Source organism: Salmo salar, chromosome 10 (assembly GCF_965601325.2).
Source record: "Salmo salar chromosome 10, fSalSal1, whole genome shotgun sequence".
Taxonomy (NCBI): domain Eukaryota; kingdom Metazoa; phylum Chordata; class Actinopteri; order Salmoniformes; family Salmonidae; genus Salmo; species Salmo salar.
Window position 1 is genome coordinate 44,230,747 of NC_138300.1, and position 19,928 is coordinate 44,250,674.

General features: G+C 45.9%; 4 protein-coding genes across 4 annotated transcripts; all 4 read right to left on the minus strand.

Moving 5' to 3' along the window:
- Nucleotides 1–7: 7 nt before the first annotated feature.
- On the minus strand, nt 8–2,933 carry henmt1 (HEN methyltransferase 1). The gene is made up of 6 exons (XM_014123346.3): nt 2,359–2,933; nt 1,983–2,095; nt 1,680–1,814; nt 1,301–1,483; nt 976–1,159; nt 8–787 (listed from the first exon to the last, which is right to left on the minus strand). The coding sequence occupies exons 1-6, from the start codon at nt 2,443–2,445 to the stop codon at nt 206–208; spliced, it is 1,284 nt and encodes a 427-aa protein (XP_013978821.3). The 5' UTR covers nt 2,446–2,933; the 3' UTR covers nt 8–205.
- Nucleotides 2,934–3,174: 241 nt separating this feature from the next.
- On the minus strand, nt 3,175–7,634 carry LOC145858552 (fibronectin type III domain-containing protein 7-like). The gene is made up of 8 exons (XM_082956603.1): nt 7,613–7,634; nt 7,199–7,459; nt 6,100–6,360; nt 5,511–5,771; nt 5,002–5,289; nt 4,506–4,742; nt 4,213–4,284; nt 3,175–4,038 (listed from the first exon to the last, which is right to left on the minus strand). The coding sequence occupies exons 1-8, from the start codon at nt 7,632–7,634 to the stop codon at nt 3,764–3,766; spliced, it is 1,677 nt and encodes a 558-aa protein (XP_082812729.1). The 3' UTR covers nt 3,175–3,763.
- On the minus strand, nt 7,563–16,835 carry LOC106560443 (fibronectin type III domain-containing protein 7). Its single transcript, XM_014123350.3, has 14 exons — nt 16,595–16,835; nt 15,910–16,173; nt 15,374–15,634; nt 14,665–14,925; nt 14,251–14,511; nt 12,807–13,070; nt 12,311–12,571; nt 11,768–12,028; nt 11,246–11,506; nt 10,753–11,013; nt 10,171–10,428; nt 9,776–10,036; nt 9,342–9,614; nt 7,563–8,026 (listed from the first exon to the last, which is right to left on the minus strand). Exons 1-14 carry the CDS (start codon nt 16,833–16,835, stop codon nt 7,680–7,682), a joined length of 3,735 nt encoding a protein of 1,244 aa, XP_013978825.3. The 3' UTR covers nt 7,563–7,679.
- Nucleotides 16,836–17,128: 293 nt separating this feature from the next.
- Nucleotides 17,129–18,038, minus strand: LOC145858545 (fibronectin type III domain-containing protein 7). Its single transcript, XM_082956597.1, has 2 exons — nt 17,653–18,038; nt 17,129–17,416 (listed from the first exon to the last, which is right to left on the minus strand). Exons 1-2 carry the CDS (start codon nt 17,960–17,962, stop codon nt 17,142–17,144), a joined length of 585 nt encoding a protein of 194 aa, XP_082812723.1. The 5' UTR covers nt 17,963–18,038; the 3' UTR covers nt 17,129–17,141.
- Nucleotides 18,039–19,928: the final 1,890 nt, after the last annotated feature.

Consider the following 19,928-nt stretch of genomic DNA (forward strand, 5'->3'; position numbering starts at 1 on the left):
CAATGACTATATTCTCATGACATTTTATTAGGAACATGTTCCTTCCTCATTTAAGGATATGGTTGAATCTTATCTGATGGCCCCTAGTTCTAGAACTGTATATTGCCAGGGTAAAAGAAAATCTGCACCACTAGTACATCAAAGAATACACTCCTTATATGACAAAGGTCACCCAAGCTCTGTCTCCCAGTCCTTGTTCTCCACACTACTGACCAAGCTCTGTCTCCCAGTCCTCGTTCTCCACACTACTGACCAAGAACCGACCTGTCCCTGTGTTATCACAGTTCTCATCACACTCCAAATCTTCATCATCGCTGTCCACCAACACCACGGCAGTGCCATCGTTGGTTAGATGTACTCTAGAGTCCTCCAGTAGGAACTTTGTGAGACGCTGGACTGTCCCACTCAGAGCCTGCACTCTGGGGCAGGAGCACAACCTGACCAAGGGGACACACACAGACTGACCTTCTCTGTAGGGCTCCTCCTGTCCCATGTCTGTTCTACCCTCTCCCCCCACCTCCACATTCTCTACCTCAAACCCTCTACCACCCGCCTCCACTCGCTCCCTGTCTGCCTGTTCTTCACCTGTCTTACTCTCCTCTCTGTCCATTCCTTCTCTCGAACAACCCTCTTCTTCATCTGTCTGTTCTGATTCTACCTCCCCCACTCCACATGTCTCCTCCAGCCACACTCGCTTCAGGGTCTCAGCCCAGTACAGGACCTCATTCACCAGGGTCCTCTGGAAGATATTGCTGTCACACAGGCTTGGGTACACCACGTTGTATAGCTGGAGTATGAGGGATGGAGAGAAAGGGTAAGGGAAATAGGTTAGGACAGAGGGGCCTATTTTATTCTCACTGACCACTTTCTGAAACGCATGCAAAAACCAAGTGACACTGATACTTTGATCTCTGATCACACAGGTAATGAGACAGGATTAAACAAGAGTAGACCCCATCTGTGCCTCCTTCTCACCAGTCTGTAAGGAAGATGCTCCTCTGCCACATTATTTTGCAGACGTGGTGCGTCACCTCCTGACCTGTCTATCTGAAACACTCCGATTTGAGAGCAGAACCCGATGCTCTCCTCCTGGGCCGGTATCTGTCCTACACCTGTAAACGCCACCACATAACCAAACTCTCTGCACACCTTCAGAGCCCTGGGAGAGCGGGATGGATGGATGGAGAAGACGGAGAGAGGGTGAGTGCAAACTAAGTACAAATAAGAAAAATAAATGTATATTTTTTTAGAATGATGATTAAAATACAGACATACTGACTGCATGGTAATGTACACATACCAGGTCTGAAACTCTACTTTAGTCCACTCAAATTTGTGGTCGTAGTGTCTAAACCCTGTCAGCCCGGGGAGCAGGGGGTTGAAGTCAGCGTTTGGAGTGCTAATGATCGCTGCTACTGGGGCCATGTAGCCAAATACAACCTCAGTGAACCTATCCACATCCTCAAACTGTAGGTGCTCAATGCTGTAGAGAGATCAGGTTTGTGGTTAACATAAAATACCATGGCAATATTGAAGGGCACATGAACCCTTATGTGGCAATCAACATGGAATTGATGTACCCGTATGTTGGTGCTCATACAATACAGTATCAGACAAAGTAGGAAAACATTGTCTGAGGCTAATCCCTCCCATAGTCACCCAGACTTCCTGTCACTTACAGCTCAATACTCGTCACCAGATCAAATCCTTTGGTGCGGGGATCCCTCTCTGTGACTGACCCCTGGTACAGCTCAATGGTCAGGGGATGATCACCTGGCTGCAGGTAGTCAGTTGGAATCGGTGCCAGTTCATACCTGCTCAGGATTTAATTGTAAAGGTTCTTAGTTTAGGTTATGATAAATTAAAACAGGTAGGTGTGTGTGTATTACAGTCTCACAAAGATAGGCCTAGGTCATAGGATAGGATCTCACAAATCAATGGACAATATATTTTATTTGTTGAAATAACTTAATAAAACACACATGTTATCCCTGATAACTGCACTGTCAATGTCCAGTCCAGCAAGCAGTTCAATTTCTTTGTGAAACTTCAGCTTCCTAAGGAGAGTGCAGTCATTGCATCCCAAGTCTACCACCTGAAGAAGAGAATGGACAAGCACACAGAAAATACAGTTGTAATGGGCCTATTACAGATAAGTTGACAAGTTGTGATAGTTTTCCCCATTTATTTTCAATTAGGGGGTCAGACTTTAAACATAACTTCAACATAAGGCAGGCCAAAGACGGTCTGCATCTATACCGTGTAGTTCTGCGATTAGCTAGCTAGCTAACGTTACATGTGGGTTGTTTAGACGGCAGCCACAACTGAACAACCACGCAAAGTAGTTTTATACAGTACCTTTTGGGGTTTGTTCTTTTTGACGAAGTCGATGACAAATTCGTATCGTTGTATGCACAATGGTGGAGTAAATATCGTGTTCATCATAAACAATTAACTAGTTACTACTTGAAACACTGCTGCTAGAGGTCGAATCGCGCAACATCTCTCTGAATCAATGACAGTTCCTGTGGACTAAATCCGAGTTTGGGGAACCCTGGCCAAAATAATAGGCTACAGCATAGTTCGGATTTGATCTATTTTTGTAAAGTTTTTTAACTTTATTCCATGGATTAAATGTTAATTCTTCCCAGTTATTGATGCATGTGTTATATTTGATTGTTTGTTTTTCTATAGCCTTGGTTCGATGACAAGAAAGAAGAATCTGAACCAGGGATGTTCACATGGGTCTCACAGGAGGCATCAAGTATGTCCATTTGTTTGAGAGTCTGCTGATCCTCAGATATCAGTTGACCTGTCTGCTGAATGGTCCGGGTTCAACATTCTAACTTGTCTTTCGGCTCCATGCAGAAATGTTTCCTACAGTACATGAAATCAAAAGTACTGACTCCCATCATCCAGACTCCCATATAACTACTGTAGATAATAGATGAGGAGTCATCATTGGCTGTTATATATAATGGATACAATGATAGCTGCCAAGTGAAAGACCCAGGATTTTGATATCTTATGCTCTCTTTATGGAGAATAACTATTTTAATGTTTCACATACTTTTATTCCTTAAATCTGTTCTTGATATAAAAAGAGCTATTGTAGCTATAGTTTTGAGACAAGATGTATAGTACATCAGATAGAACACATACTGTATGGTTAACAAAAATATTGCTTCATAAATTACTACTTGCTTGATAGCATTTATTTGCTCTCTTGATCTACTTTTTCTTTGTTTCAAATCAAATGATGTATACAACCAGCAGAATAATCTAAAATACATTTAGTGGACAGAAAAGTGTTGTTCGTTTAGGTCTCAAAAATATAACAATTTTAAGATAAATAAAAATAAATTTTTAGTCATACTTTTTTCAAAGAACTACACATTATAAAGACACATGCTGCTATCTTATCGACTACAAAAAAACAAGAAAATCATACCTAGCTCTAAAAAGTATTTTCAATGTATAAAATAACTAAAAAATACCACATTTCAGCTTTCAAGTTAATCGAAAATAACATAGCTTTAGTAGGATCATCTATGCGATAAAGACTGCCTTTTGTGATAGTAATTTATGCTTAACAACAGTAACCCCTCCCTGTCCCTCAGTCTGTTGAAAAGCCTCTCTTCTGCCTTGGGTGTTTACTTCTAGAGACAGGAAGCAGTCACTGATGATTTTCTTTACACTACATCGATTGGTGGTTGCCCTGGTAACCGTAATGTCCATTTGGTTGGGGTGAAAGTCAAGCCAATCACATGGGGACTCCAGTAGTGACACACTCCTTGGAGTAGTTGCTCTGGGTGTGTTCGTTCTTGGCCGAGACGAAGATGCAGTATCTTGTGGAGGGCTCGAGGTCGTTCACATTGGTCAGCTCTTCAGAGACGGTCAGCACCTGGCGTCTGGAGGGTGTGTCTTCTTGGACGATGATAATGGTGTAGAGGGTGGCGTCCCTCACCGGTGCCCACTCCATGTGCAGGGAAACACCTGTTACCGTAGCAACTAGCACCTTGGGTTCGGACAGCTCCTCTGTGAAGGGAAGGAGGAAAAGTAATGTTATTATAAACCATTGATTTCACTATTTGTTTGACCTTTAGCATATTTGTAGACTAGACATGAACTATTTTGAGAGTGTGAGGAATATAATTATGCATATATGGTGCAAAGATTAGAGATGGCATGGCAGTTTGAGAATGTGCTCACCTCTGATGCGGAAGTCAGCAAACATGGCAGGCTTTGCCATCCCCAAATCTCTTCTGTGGCGATTTGATGGCCCTGAGAAAGAGGATCAGAGACAGAATGTGTTATTGAAAGCTTGAATACAAGCACAACACCATGTGCAGTAGATATTGATCATCATCCATATTGGTTTATTCATCACAGTGTGGTTGGATTCACTTGGAATCACTGATAAAAACAGGCAAAACAATGTCCAAATGTAGCCTAATTTGCCTACTATGAATCTTTTCCTTCTGTCTCATATTTTCCCATCTCACCGTTGATGTCTTTGGTGGGGACGCTCTCTCCCACAGCGTTGCTAGCGGTAACCTCGATGGCGCCTGGCTGGACGTTATTAAGCTGACAGGACAGTTCCGTGGTGGAACACACCTGCGTGCGGCCGTCTCCGGTCACGACGTAGACGGTGTACTGTGTGGCGAGCACTGCAGCCTCCCAGGACAGCATGGCAGGCAAGTTGTCACCCGTGTAGTTCACGGCCAGAGGTGCGCAGGGAGCTGGAAGGGAAAGGGTTGTTTTAGTAATGTCAACTCTGGAATAACATCCCTCAGCCCTACTCTCAGGATAATCCCCCACCTCAGGGCAGAAGTAACTTCCCAGCCAAAACTGTCACACTCTTTTTATAGACTAAGGTCACATTATCCTCAGAATAGACAGACTGAATTCAGTTGCATTGCTGATCATTTGCATTTCCATTATAATATTAAATCAGTGTCCACATTCAAACCCTTATGGCTCCCTGTTTAGTTAACATACCTGTTGTCCCGGTAACGGGGGTGGAGGGCTTGCTGGTTCCGGCAGAGTTCCTGGTACGGACTGTCAGACTGTAGGAGGAGCCACAGGGCAGGGCCAACTCAAAGAAGGTGTACTTCATCCAATAGGACGAGACATCGAACATGGCCTGCGGGTCATCCAGGATACTGCCGGTCATCTCAACCAGGTACTCGACATTGGGGCAGACGACCGCACTCCAGGAGGTACGGGCAAAGTGGGTCTTGCCGATCAGTCGCATGCGGTTCCGCACGGTGGCAGGGGCGCAGGGGGCTAGAAGGAGAGAGGAAGGAGGTTAGAAAGGATAGAGAGAAGAAATCAAGATCATTAGAATCTATACTATTGCATTCATCTCTATATTAGTTAGCCAGTATCTGATTAGACCGTTTGAATACATTGTACTGTATGCAGTGTTCCCTGTCCTCCTGATGTCATTCATTCACTAACTCTACTCCTCAACCATCTCTAGCTGAAAGAACTGGATGGGTTATTACCTGCTCCCTCAAGCAGGGGTTGGCTGTACGAGCTGTTGCAGGCTCCATCAGAGGCCAGCACAGAGAAGTTGTACATGGCTCCACAGTCAAGACCCTGGATTGTGCAGGACGTGTCCATGCTGTCACAGTACAGCATGTCCCCATCCTCAGACTGGGCAAAGCCGTAGTACCCCACAGAGCCCTGGCTGGGGGACCAGGACAGCACGCCTGAGCTAGTCTCACACTGGACATGAACGGACAGGCCAATGGGGTCACAGGGCACTGGGAGAAGAGAATAGATGCAATGTTATAACAATGGTGCAGTGCAATGTTACTTGAATACAACAGCAATGTTATGTTACAGATTACCTCTACATTATAGCAGATTGGAGTTTTTAAAGTCAGTATAAAAGGAGGGATGGTGTACTTGATGAGAAGTGCATCAAAGGAACATTGATCAAAAGGAACATTTGGATCGAATAATCGGGTATTTGATGTCAATTGTCTGATCCTTCGGAACAAAATATTCCCTTCGATCCATGTTCTTAAATACTGTATATACTGAACAGAGAATACTGTACTGATCTGCTGTATCATAATGTCCCTGTACCTGTGCTGAAGGTGACGTTGGGGCTGGCCTGGCTGGTGCAGGTGCTGGTGCTGGCGGTCACGCTGAATGTGTAGGGCTGACCACAGTGGAGCTTAGCCAGGGTACATTTGTTCACAGAGCTGTTACAGGTGCGGACGTCGCCACCTCGGCTGGTGGCGGTGAGGAGGTAGGACTGGGCCACCAAGGAGTGAGCCCAGGACACCACTGTACCTTCTGCCTTGCAGGACGCTACCACTGTCACATCCTCAGGGACACAGGGAGCTGGAGGCAGAGGTTAGAAGGAAAGTATCAGGATATTGGGATAGCTAGTAACAACCCCCTCAGTAATACAGTCTCTCTGTATTCAGTATTTCTGGTGTAGAGCACTTAGTGTGTTGATCAGTATTGATTGCAATCATTGTTGATTTTGCTTTATTATGTGCTGTTTCTCGTCAACCATGGGTAATGCATCTTTATACGTCACAATATAGTGGTGGGGTACTTTTTACTTCCTGTGTTGACCATGGGTAATGCATCTTTATACGTCACAATATAGTGGTGGGGTACTTTTTACTTCCTGTGTTGACCATGGGTAATGCATCTTTATACGTCACAATATAGTGGTGGGGTACTTTTTACTTCCTGTGTTGACCATGGGTAATGCATCTTTATACGTCACAATATAGTGGTGGGGTACTTTTTACTTCCTGTGTTGACCATGGGTAATGCATCTTTATACGTCACAATATAGTGGTGGGGTACTTTTTACTTCCTGTGTTGACCATGGGTAATGCATCTTTATACGTCACAATATAGTGGTGGGGTACTTTTTACTTCCTGTGTTGACCATGGGTAATGAATCTTTATACGTCACAATATAGTGGTGGGGTACTTTTTACTTCCTGTGTTGACCATGGGTAATGTATCTTTATGCGTCACAATATAGTGGTGGGGTACTTTTTACTTCCTGTGTTGACCATGACTAATGTATCCTAATATGTCCTGTTGTCGTGGTGGAGAACTCCAGCTTCCTATGTTGATTATTCTGTCGTGGTGGAGAACTTTAGCTACCTGTGTTGACCAAGAGTAAGGTGTCCTAGTGGTGAAGTGGTCTAGTTACCTGTGTTGATCTTTTTGGGTGGGCTCCTCAAGGTGCTGCACTTGTCGGAGGGGACGGAGACGATGATGGTGTAGTGCATGCCGCATCGCACTCCCATGAGCTCACAGGAAGTGGACGTGCTGTTACAGGTGAACATGGATTGGTCTTGTCCCTCTGCCGTCGCCACGATGGTAGGAGATAACTCTGTATGCTCCCAGCTAACCACGATACTGCTGCTATGGCATGTGTTCACCGCGGTGATGGTTTTCAGGGCGCAAGGACCTGAAGAGAAGAAAGGTAGTTCAGTTATAGAGTCACAGACTGTACACTGCCAGAGAACAGTCAGGTTAGGAGATAGGACAGTTAAGACTACTGTGAGGTCATTTATAAATGAATATTTTATTGCCCATGAACTGAACGGAATTTGATTTGCACCTGAGTCTGAGCACAAAATCATAAAGAACAGCTAGAGTGTAACGTACCTGTCTCGATCTGGAAGGTATTACTGGGTGAGCTCTGACAGTGTGTAACGTACCTGTCTCGATCTGGAAGATATTACTGGGTGAGCTCTGACAGTGTGTAACGTACCTGTCTCGATCTGGAAGGTATTACTGGGTGAGCTCTGACAGTGTGTGTTGACAGCAGTCACATGGAAGGTGTACTGGGTTCCGCAGGCCAGGTCAGGCACATTACAGGCAGTAGAAGAAGAAGTGCAGGTGGAGTTAACACCTCCGCCGCCGTTGGCCAGGACTGTGTATGTCTGAGCCCCGGTGGAGGCATCCCAAGACACCCAGACAGAGTTAGAAATACAGTCCAGACTACCTTTAGCATTCTGGGGGACACATGGAGCTGTGGAAGGGGAGAAAGAAAGGTTTTTATGGTACTGTTTGTTCTACTGTTAGTTCTACTGTTTGTTCTACTGTTTGTTTTACTGTTCTACTGTTTAATCTACTGTTTGTTTTACTGTTCTACTGTTTATTCTACTGTTTGTTTTACTGTTCTACTGTTTGTTCTACTGTTTGTTCTACTGTTTGTTCTACTGTTTGTTCTACTGTTCTACTGTTTGTTCTACTGTTTGTTTTACTGTTCTACTGTTTGTTCTACTGTTTGTTCTACTGTTTGTTCTACTGTTCTACTGTTTGTTCTACTGTTTGTTTTACTGTTCTACTGTTTGTTCTACTGTTTGTTCTACTGTTTGTTTTACTGTTCTACTGTTTAATCTACTGTTTGTTTTACTGTTCTACTGTTTATTCTACTGTTTTACTGTTCTACTGTTTGTTCTACTGTTCTACTGTTTGTTCTACTGTTTTACTGTTCTACTGTTAGTTCTACTGTTTGTTCTACTGTTCTACTGTTTGTTCTACTGTTCTACTGTTTATTCTACTGTTTGTTTTACTGTTCTACTGTTTATTCTACTGTTTGTTTTACTGTTCTACTGTTTATTCTACTGTTTGTTTTACTGTTCTACTGTTTATTCTACTGTTTTACTGTTTGTTCTACTGTTCTACTGTTTGTTCTACTGTTTTACTGTTCTACTGTTAGTTCTACTGTTTGTTCTACTGTTCTACTGTTTGTTCTACTGTTTTACTGTTCTACTGTTTGTTCTACTGTTTGTTCTACTGTTCTACTGTTTGTTCTACTGTTTTACTGTTCTACTGTTTTACTGTTCTACTGTTTGTTCTACTGTTTGTTCTACTGTTCTACTTCCATGGAGAAAAGGGAAAAGCACACACATAAAAAGGAGTGTTTCTTTTCGTTCAGTTCTGGTCTACACAGCAGGTGTGGATGGAATAATCTTGTTCCTCCTGGAGACAGTGTGTGTAACACTCCCTATGAATGCAGTGTGTGTGTAACACTCCCCTATCAATGCAGTGTGTGTGTAACACTCCCTATGAATGCAGTGTGTGTGTAACACTCCCTATGAATGCAGTGTGTGTGTAACACTCCCTATGAATGCAGTGTGTGTGTGTAACACTCCCTATGAATGCAGTGTGTGTGTAACACTCCCTATGAATGCAGTGTGTGTGTAACACTCCCTATGAATGCAGTGTGTGTGTAACACTCCCTATGAATGCAGTGTGTGTGTAACACTCCCTATGAATGCAGTGTGTGTGTAACACTCCCTATGAATGCAGTGTGGGTGTCACCTGTGTTCTGGTCTTACCTGAGGACACCGCTACGGCGCCACTGACTTTGCTCTTACAGCCACCTCTGATGGAGGTAACCGTGACGCTGTAGAGGTGTCCACATGGAAGGTTCTCAATGGAACACCCGGTTCTTATTGGATGACCTCTGGAGTCACATGACAGGTCGGTGGAGCCGCTGGTCACAGCCATCACATGGAAGGATTCGGCGTTAGGGTTGGCGGACCATGTGACCATCATGGAGCCGGCGGCACACTGTACATCCACAGCCACGTCCTGGGAAGGGCAGGGAGCTGCGAGGAGAGACGGAGGAGGCTAGTGATAATCACAGGAGGTTTCTAAGCCTATAGTGGTGTCACATTTGTTTCTGCATCAAGGCAGAGCTGCCCACTGAACAAGATTGAATAATTAGAACTCCGATCTGCTATAATGTAGAGGTCAATTCTCCCTTTACCCGTCCTGACGTGTGCCGTGTCGCTGTCTACGCTGCTGCAGGTGTTGTCTTTGGAGACCACAGTGACGTTGTAGGTCTGTCCACACTGCAGTCCGCTCAGATCACAGTGTGTCTGACTGTTGTTACACATCGCCTGGTGACCTCCATCTGTTGTGCCAACAGCCTGGTACAACACCGCGCCGCTGGCCTGCTCCCATGTCACTGCTGCAGAGTTAGAGAGGCACTGGAGGGATGCCTGCACGTTGGTGGGGTTACAGGGGACTGAAAAGAGACAGGGAGGAGAGAGAGAATGGAAGAACATTGTAATTGTCTCCGTATTCTGATGTACTCTTATGTATTGTGGCATCTTTTGAACTATCAGTCTCCATTAACCAATCAATCAATCAATAACCTACCAGACTGCAGGGTCAGGTATGCATTGCTGTTGTCACACCTCCCGTCCTGGGCTGTGACGGTTAGGTTGTACTGTTGGCCACAGTGCATGCTGGGTAGTCTGCAGCTGGTGGCGTTGCTGTCACACTGGGTCCGGTGTCCGTCGGAGCTAACCGCACGCACCAGGTAGGAAGACACAAGCTCTCCCTGTTCCCATGACACCAGTCCAGCATTGCTTCCGCACTCCATCTGAGCACTGACATTCTGGGGCTCACAGAGTACTGCACACAGAGAAACCCTTAGAGGTTAGAAAGGAATCTACTGCAGAAAACATACCCAGTTAGAGGGGAATATAGGGCTCTGGAAATACTGGGGCCAGCTGCAATAATCTGTGGTGTGTGACAACCCAGACGAAACCCTAACAATGGCAGCTTGCTGCCCAAACATTGCCCAAACGTTGCTCAAACATTCAATCAATTGCATTGAAGCTGAGTGTCTGGCTACATGAAGTTACCCACCAGTAGGTGTGTGCAGCTGTTCTCTATTATAATGAATATACCTGTGTCCCGGTACACTAAATGGTACATGAAGAGTGACGACCTTACATGTGTTGAGTTGTACGGCGCTGCTGTCTGCGCTGTTACACACATCGTCAGAGGCTTGAACGGTGATACTGTAGGACAGGCCACACAGCAGCTCAGGGAACTGGCAAGAGGTGTCACTGCTGTTGCATGATGATGCGTAGCCACCGTTGCCCTGGGCAACAGCTGTGTAGGAGGTGGCACCGTTGCTAGGCTCCCAAGATACGGACACAGAGCCAGAGTCACAGTCCATATTGGCCTCCAACTGCTCAGGTACACAGGGCACTGAGAGAGAAGGAGAGAGAGTACACAGTTACATACACCGTGACAGTTACATACACCGTGACAGTTACATCCACCGTGACAGTTACATCCACCGTGACAGTTACATCCACCGTGACAGTTACATCCACCGTGACAGTTACAGTAAGTAATGTATATAGTATAAACACACGGTTGGAATGAGAGGGTGACAGGTCACAGGAGAGGATGTGTTATCGTCAGGGGCGGGACTAACCTGTCTGCATCTGTATGATGGCGCTCTCTGATACGTTGCACTCCTTGTTTATGGCGTTGACACTGATGTTGTAGGTGGAGCCGCAGACGAGGTCCGATATGGAACAGACGTTTCCATCGGTCTTGCAGCCGGTCACGTCTCCCTCCATGCTCATAGCCTGGACGGTGTAGGAGTCTACTCCACTGCTGGCCTTCCACTCAACACGGGCTGAGTTAGCTAAACAGTTAAGCTGCGATACAACAGCCTGGGGAGGACAGGGGACTGGGAAGGGAGAGGAGAGGAGAGGAGGAGAGAGAGAGAGACCAATATTCACATTGCTAACATTAACTTTTATGATGCATTCACTTGAAATGAGAACTGCATGAATGTTAATGCTAACAATAGCATTAATATACTAATCTTTTTCAACTCGATGCTGATGAGTTATTACGGTATGCTGGATCAGTGATCTCTCTCACATAATTGTCTCCTGGCATCTGCATTGTATAATGATAGTTGTTGTGTCTAGTATAGTTAACTCACCTGATGACACTTTCACACTGGTGCTCTGGAAGCTGTCACACTGGCCATCAGATGCCCTCAAGGTGACAGTGTATGTCTGTCCACAGGCTAGCTCCATAAGTTGACAGTTGGTGAGGTTTGTGTTGCAGGTGGCTGTCTGTTCGTCCCCGGACTGAGCTGTGGCGGTGTAGGACACAGCTCCCTCAGCGTAGGCCCACCCCAGCAGAGCTGAGTCTGTGTAGCAGTCCAGGAGAACCCCAGTGATCTCAGGGGTACAGGGGACTGCAGGGGAGAGGAGCGTCGTATGAGTGGGAAAGTGATACAGGGAGAATAGTACATTGGTAGACACTAGAGCGTGGAAGACCCACCGTAAATGAGAGAATTATATAGAAGGTGTTTGGGTGAGACTAAAGGTGAGATGAGGTGATTTTTCCATCGGCCGGAACTTCTACAGTATCAACCTGGGCTGTTTGACCTGTTGAGTACACTTAGACCTACTATGTGCTCTGTGTTCTGACTGTGTATGCAGTGTACAGCTACTACCTGGTGTGTTCAGTATCTCACCTGTCTGGAACTCTGCCATGTGGCTGGGCAGGCTGGAGCAGCGCTCGTTCACCGCCAACACCTGCACGGTGTAGGGCACTCCGCAGGTCAGATTGGCTAGGATGCATTGTGGGTCAGTGCTCTCGCAGGAGGAGATGGCGCCGCGGGGGCTCTGAGCCACGGCTCTGTAGGACAGCGCGCCCTGGGTGGGGCTCCAGGTCACTGCGGCTGTGTTGTCAGAACAATCCATAACGGCCACAACATGGGTAGGGACGCAGGGAACTGTGGAGTGGGACCGAGAAGGGTTAATCTTTTGAGAGGGAACATATGCGTTTTGGTAGCCTTTGGATGTGGATTCAGAGACCTCTGTAGCCTGCCTGGTCTCTGGTCCATATGGGACATGTTTATTTCTATCACGGGTTAGCATGGCCTCTTAGTTTGTTAGTGGTGCAAGGACCTCTCTTCTGCTAGTCTGGTCTCTCTCTCTTCGGTTAAAGTGTCCGGTGGTCTGTCTCACCTGTGGTCAGGGTGTTGACAACACTGGGGTCGGAGTGACAATGTTGGTTGGATGCGGTGACGGTAACGGTATAGTTCTGGCCACAGCGCAGGTCGGGCATGCCGCACTGGAAGCTGGACGACATGCAGCTCTTTGATTGGCCGTCCTCGTGTTCCACCGTGGTGGTGTAGTACTCGGCTCCGCCCTCAGACACCGCCCACGTTACCACGGCGATGTTGGAGAGACAGTCCATCGTGCTAGAGATGGAGGTGGGATTGCAGGGCTCTGAAGGAGGGAAGATGAAAAGAATATGAGTTATGCACAGATTAAAATCTTTAAGGTGTGCTTGGTGAAAGTGGACATGTTTGTTTAGCAAGTTGACATTTATTGGGATGAATATTGTTCTGGAGGCAGAGCTGAGCGGTGGGCCAGCCACAAAGTCAAAATTGGCCAAAATGTGCTTTTTGTTCTTCATTTATAGTTAGGCATAAAGTTAGCTGTGTGGTTAGGGTTAAGTTTATAGTTAGGCATAAGGTTAGCTGTGTGGTTAGGGTTAAGTTTATAGTTAGGCATAAGGTTAGGGTTAAGTTTATAGTTAGGCATAAGGTTAGCTGTGTGGTTAGGGTTAAGTTTATAGTTAGGCATAAGGTTAGCTGTGTGGTTAGGGTTAAGTTTATAGTTAGGCATAAGGTTAGGGTTAAGTTTATAGTTAGGCATAAGGTTAGCTGTGTGGTTAGGGTTAAGTTTATAGTTAGGCATAAGGTTAGCTGTGTGGTTAGGGTTACGTTTATAGTTAGGCATAAGGTTAGCTGTGTGGTTAGGGTTACGTTTATAGTTAGGCATAAGGTTAGCTGTGTGGTTAGGCATAAGGTTAGCTGTGTGGTTAGGGTTAAGTTTAGGGTTAGGTTTATGACTTTGTGGCTAGGCCTGCTAGTGACCACCCTGCAAAGCTGCTTCCAGGACAAGATTTATCCCAATAAATGGCAACCTGTGTTTGTTTACGGTTACATTGGTGTGCTTAATAACAGTGTAGCACCTGTCACAGTACCTGTCTGTAATTAATTGTTCTACACAGTGTCTGTGAGTGTATGTATGACATCTGTGTCGTGCAGGTGGTCTGGGTGTGATGTTATGTACCTGTCCTGAGTGTTGCAGGGTGGCTGGGTGTGATGTTATGTACCTGTCCTGAGTGTTGCAGGGTGGCTGGGTGTGATGTTATGTACCTGTCCTGAGTGTTGCAGGTGGGCTGGGTGTGATGTTATGTACCTGTCCTGAGTGTTGCAGGTGGGCTGGGTGTGATGTTATGTACCTGTCCTGAGTGTTGCAGAGGGGCTGGGTGTGATGTTATGTACCTGTCCTGAGTGTTGCAGGTGGGCTGGGTGTGATGTTATGTACCTGTCCTGAGTGTTGCTGGGTGTGATGTTATGTACCTGTCCTGAGTGTTGCTGGGTGTGATGTTATGTACCTGTCCTGAGTGTTGCAGGGGGGGAGGGTGCACTCCTGCACTCTGAATCCACTGCCTGGACAGACAGGTAGTACTCCTGACCACACTGGAACTCTGAGATGTAAGCGTTGGTGTCATTGGTGCTCAGCTCCACCTTGTGGCCAGCGTTGGTCTCTGCAGTCACCATGTAGAAGTCTGCACCGTGGCTCAGGTCCCAGGTCAGGGAGCCAACCCTCTTGCCACAGTCCAGAGTGGGCACCAGGTTCTGGGGCACGCAGGGAGCTGTGGAAGATAACAAACAAGTCAGTTAAACACCAACAGGATGAATATTTGGGCAATGGGGGAGACGTGGGTAACTGTGGTGGGTAAAACTGTGCCACAGAGAAGAGGTAACTGGGACAATGGTATGACTGAGTAGGTGTGTGTCGTGCCTACCTATGCGTACGGTGGTGCTGTTACTAGGGGAGCTGCTGCACAGGTAGTCGTTGGAGATGACGTGGACGGTGTAGAGGTCTCCACAGTGCAGGTCCTCCCAGGTGCAGCTGGTAGAGTTGGTGGTGCACATGTGGGTGTGGCCGTCTGTTCCGACGGCGACAGCGGTGTAGGACTCCGCCCCTTCGCTCTCGGCCCAGCTCACTGAGCCCAGGCTGTTCTCACACACAGTGTAGCTCTCCACATGCTGGGGCACACAGGGGGCTAGGGACAGAAACACAACACTACACTCATATAGACTTGGGTAAGTGTAATATTTACTGTTGACTTTTTATTGTTTATTTCACTTTGTTTATCCATTCCACTTCACTTGCTTTGGCAATGTAAACATATGTTTCCCATGCCAATAAATTCCCTTCAATTGAATTGAATTATAGCCTGGCCCTAGACAACATACTGTCATAGCTGGAGGAGGAGACAGGGTATGTAAACAGATGCAAAGTCTTTGTTTGGATTTGTTTTGGCATGAATGTGCTTCCATAATCAAGACCCACACATGGAGACACAGAATTGAGCTGTGCACCTGCACGGACATAGGTTAGATCTAGATTATGAGATACATAGCATGATAGTAGATTATACGTAGCCTGCTTTACTTAACTCTAAACATAAGGAGTGTATTTCTGTGAAGTAATTAAATATCTCCACGTACCAGTCCTGAACTTTGCAGCATCACTGATTGGACTATCACAACTTTCGTCCTGGCCAATCACAGTGAAGCTGTAGGTCTGTCCGCAGGGCAGCTCCGCCTCCAGGCTGCTTTCATTGGTCTGGAACGCTGTCATGTATCCCAGGTCTCCCATGGCCGTCACCATGTAGACCACCGCCCCCTCGGCCTCGGCCCACGCCACAACCACCATTGTCTCACTGTCACATGACCCTGTAGCTGTCACCTGGTCTGGCTGGCAAGGTTCTACGCAGGTAAAAGGGAAAGGTTGGGTTGGTGACTTTATTGAATTTATTTTTGAATTGTTTATAGCATGAAGAATATTGCTACATAAATGTATGTACCTTTTGTTCTTTGATCATAGAATTGTCAGCGCTGGCAGGGGCGTAATTGATCAAATGTACACAGAATTTAGCAACATAAGGCACATGCAAGAGGGACATGACAACAGTGAGAGATTGTAGAAGAGTAGGGGATTGACAGGTAGATTGACATGGAAGGACCAGGAGAAAAAGTCTTACCTGTCTTGATCTCGACAGTGCTGCTGAGTTCACTCTGACACAGGCTGCTGTGGGCGGTCACAGTGAAGCTGTAGGTCTCCCCACAGTCCAGAGCAGGGAACTGGCAGCTAGAGCTGCTAGTGTTGCAGGACCCAGTAGATCCTCCAGCCCTGGAGGTGGCACTAGCAACATAGAACTGCAGCCCTTCTCTCTGCTCCCAGGACAAGGTGGCAGTGTGGGTCCCACACTGCAGGTCCACGCCCACATGCAGGGGGGGACAGGGACCTAAGGGTCAGAGGTCAGATTGAGTCAGTATACAGACCATGTGAGAGTTTGTACAGTAGGGTAACTTATTGTACATTACCTTACAGGCATTACAGGGCTAAAGACCTGCACCGCAGTACAGGTTTCTATGACACATGAGCGCTAGTTGATACTAGAGCACTGTGTTGCACATGCATCCAACAATAGTTATGACAATTCTGTAATACAGCCAAACTATTTAGTATCCACAGCTCTATTTCTTTAATTAACATTTTGGTCTTTTAGCAGACGCTCTTATCCAGAGTGATTTACAGTCAGTGCATTCAACTAAGGTAGATAAACTACAACATATCAGTCATTGCAAGTGAAAAACTAACTTTCGGCAATAATCCGCTATTTATAAATAGTGTTTGAGGCTCCTGTGTCCGTGCTCTCTACTCACGTGTGCTGAAGCTGACCTCAGTCAGGGTCTCCACCTGGCAGTTGTTGTTGATGGCGGTCAGGGTGAGGTCGTAGTCCTCACCACAGGCCAGCTCGATCATGTTGCAGTAGTTCTCCTCTGTGTGGCAGGAGGCCTGGTGCCCGTCGCTGCCCATAGCAGTGAGGATGTAGGACTGGGCTCCATTGCTCCAGCCCCAGGTCACCAGGGCCGTGGCCTTATCACAGTCCACCTCTGCCTCCATGCTGGCGGGGACACAGGGAGCTGGGGACGGGACGGAGGAACTTGTTAGTACTTTATCTTTTTTCTATTGTCTACTATATCCAGTGAATTTTCTTAATGGCAATTATACTGGGGCTTTATGTATCAAGTGTTTCAGAGTACTGATCTAAGATCAGTTTAGCGTTTTAGATCATAATCAATAGGATTATATGGACATGAGGGACCTGATCCTAAATCAGCTCTCCTTCTCTGAAATGCTTGAGACATAATGTCCCTGATCTCAGATTTGTTTCTGTACTCACCACTAAAGGAATGTTTCCTTGCTATGTTACTGACCTGAGGCCAGCAGAACAGTGGTAGAGTCGGTGCTATTAAGAGTGTCTCCCAGGGCTCTGACGCGGGCGTAGTAAACTGTGCCACAGTTCAGTCCCTCTACCCTACAGGAAGTGTGGTGTGCCAAGGTGTGGCAAGACAGAGAGTCTCCATCGCGTCCGTTGAAGAATGCTATGTATCCCAATGCCCCAACGCTCATCTCCCAGGAAATAGCGCCTGTTCCAGTCTCGCAGTCAACACTTGTCTCCACGTTGTTGGGAGGACAGGGCTCTGAAACACACACAACAAGGGACACCATGGATAACGATGCAGATGGTATGGCTGCTTCGAAAAACTTCTAACTACTGTTTAAATGAAAATATAATATGAAGATATGAGTGTATCCAGTAGCCACGGTGGTACAGTACATTATACTGGTCTATGTGTTGTTATAGCTGGGTAGGGTATTATGGGAGCGCAATGATACATTATTATGTGCCGTGCATTGCTAGGTGAGAGGGACTCACCTGTCTTGAGGTTGATAGACTTGGACGTAGCCATGCCTTGGCAGATGTTGTTGTGTGCGGTGACGGTGACGTTGTACACCTGGCTACAGGCCATGTTGTAGAGGGCACAGTAGGTGTCACTGGTGTTGCAGCTAATAAGGTGACCCTCCTCCGTCACTGCCTCAGCGCTGTACAGGGTAGCACCCTGACTCACGTCCCACAACACCTGGCCTATGGTCAGGCTGTACTTAGCACTCAGGTGGAAAGGCACACAGGGCTCTGAGAACAGACAGGATAAGGTAGACTGGGAAGTGGGGAGGTCCCATCGCATGGATCTAATTGCAATATTATACTATATGTAGAAGGTTTAGTGTATTGGTAACTGTCCAAATAATGGAAACACTTGAGTAAATGAGGGATACAAAGTGTATTGAAAGCAGTTGCTTCCACACAGGTGTGGTTACTGAGTTAATTAAGCAATTAACATCTCATCATGCTTAGGGTCATGTATAAAAATGCTGGTCAGCCCATTATTTTCGCTACCATGGCTATTCCCCCATAGGATGACAATGCCCCCATCCACAGGGCATGAGTGGTCACTGAACGGTTTGATGAGCTTGAAAATGATGTGAACCATATGCCATGGCCGTCTCAGTCACCACATCTCAACCCAATTGAACACTTATGGGAGATTCTGGAGCAGTGCCTGAGACAGCGTTTTAGTGCTGAGCGGTTAGTGCTTTTTGAAGTCGTTTCGGTTTGATAATAAAAAAATGATCACGGTTTTCGATTTCGGTTTCAATGTTGTTGTTTTTTAACATAAAATGTACTATGTATTATGTGGGTTGAATTCTGTAACAACACTGAATAAAACAATAGAAGTGGCAGTAACTGCCCAATACTGCTTATCACTTAATAACCATCATTTATTCTTCTTTGGACACTGTGTTAACTAACCTCCACATAAGCTTCAATGTCATACAACTCTCCTTCTGTGGCCTCCAACTGCTCTTAAATGCAAGTAAAACTAAATGCATGCTCTTCAACCGATCGCTGCCTGCACCTGCCCGCCGTCCAGCATCAGTACTCTGGACGGTTCTGACTTAGAATATGTGGACAACTACAAATACCTAGGTGTCTGGTTAGACTGTAAACTCTCCTTCCAGACTCACATTAAGAATCTCCAATCCAATATTAAATCTAGAATCGTCTTTCTATTTCGCAACAAAGCATCCTTCACTCATGCTGCCAAACATACCCTTGTAAAAAACTGACTATCCTACTGATTCTTGACTTTTGCGATGTCATTTACAAAATAGCCTCCAACACTACTCAGCAAATTGGATGCAGTCTATCACAGTGCCATCCGTTTTGTCACCAAAGCCCCATATACTACCCACCACTGCGACCTGTATGCTCTTGTTGGCTGGCCCTCGCTTCATATTCGTTGCCAAACCCACTGGCTCCAGGTCATCTGTAAGTCTTTGCTAGGTAAAGCCCCACCTTATCTCAGCTCACTGGTCACCATAGCAGCACCCACCCGTAGCACATGCTCCAGCAGGTATATTTCACTGGTTACCCCCAAAGCCAATTCCTCCTTTGGCCGCCTTTCCTTCCAGTTCTCTGCTGCCAGTGACTGGAACGAACTGCAAAAATCCCTGAAGCTGGAGACTCATATCTCCCTCACTAACTTTAAGCACCAGCTGTCAGTGCAGCTCACAGATCACTGCACCTGTACACAGCCCATCTGTAAATATCCCATCCAACTACCTCATCCCCCATACTGTTATTTTTTATTTTTATTCTGCTCCTTTGCACCCCAGTATCACTACTTGCACACTCATCTTCTGCACATCTATCACTCCAGTGTTTAATTGCTATATTGTAATTATTTCGCAACTATGGCCTATTTATTGCCTTACCTCCCTTATCCTACCTCATTTGCACACACTGTATATAGACTTTTTCTATTGTATTATTGACTGCATGTTTGTTTATTCCATGTGTAACTCTGTGTTGTTGTTTGTGTCGCACTGCTTTGCTTTATTTTGGCCAGATCGCAGTTATAAATGAGAACTTGTTCTCAACTAGCCTACCTCGTTAAATAAAGGTGAAATTAAAAAAATCACATTACTTTAATAAAATATTTCAATTTTTGTGTATATTTGTTTTATTTGATGACTTTATTATTTCATTCCAAGTCATCATCGCATCTCTATAGAGCTGCTGCCTATGCTGTCTGACAAAATCACTACTGTATTTTAGTAGTTATTAAAAGTACTTAAGGCATACTTTTA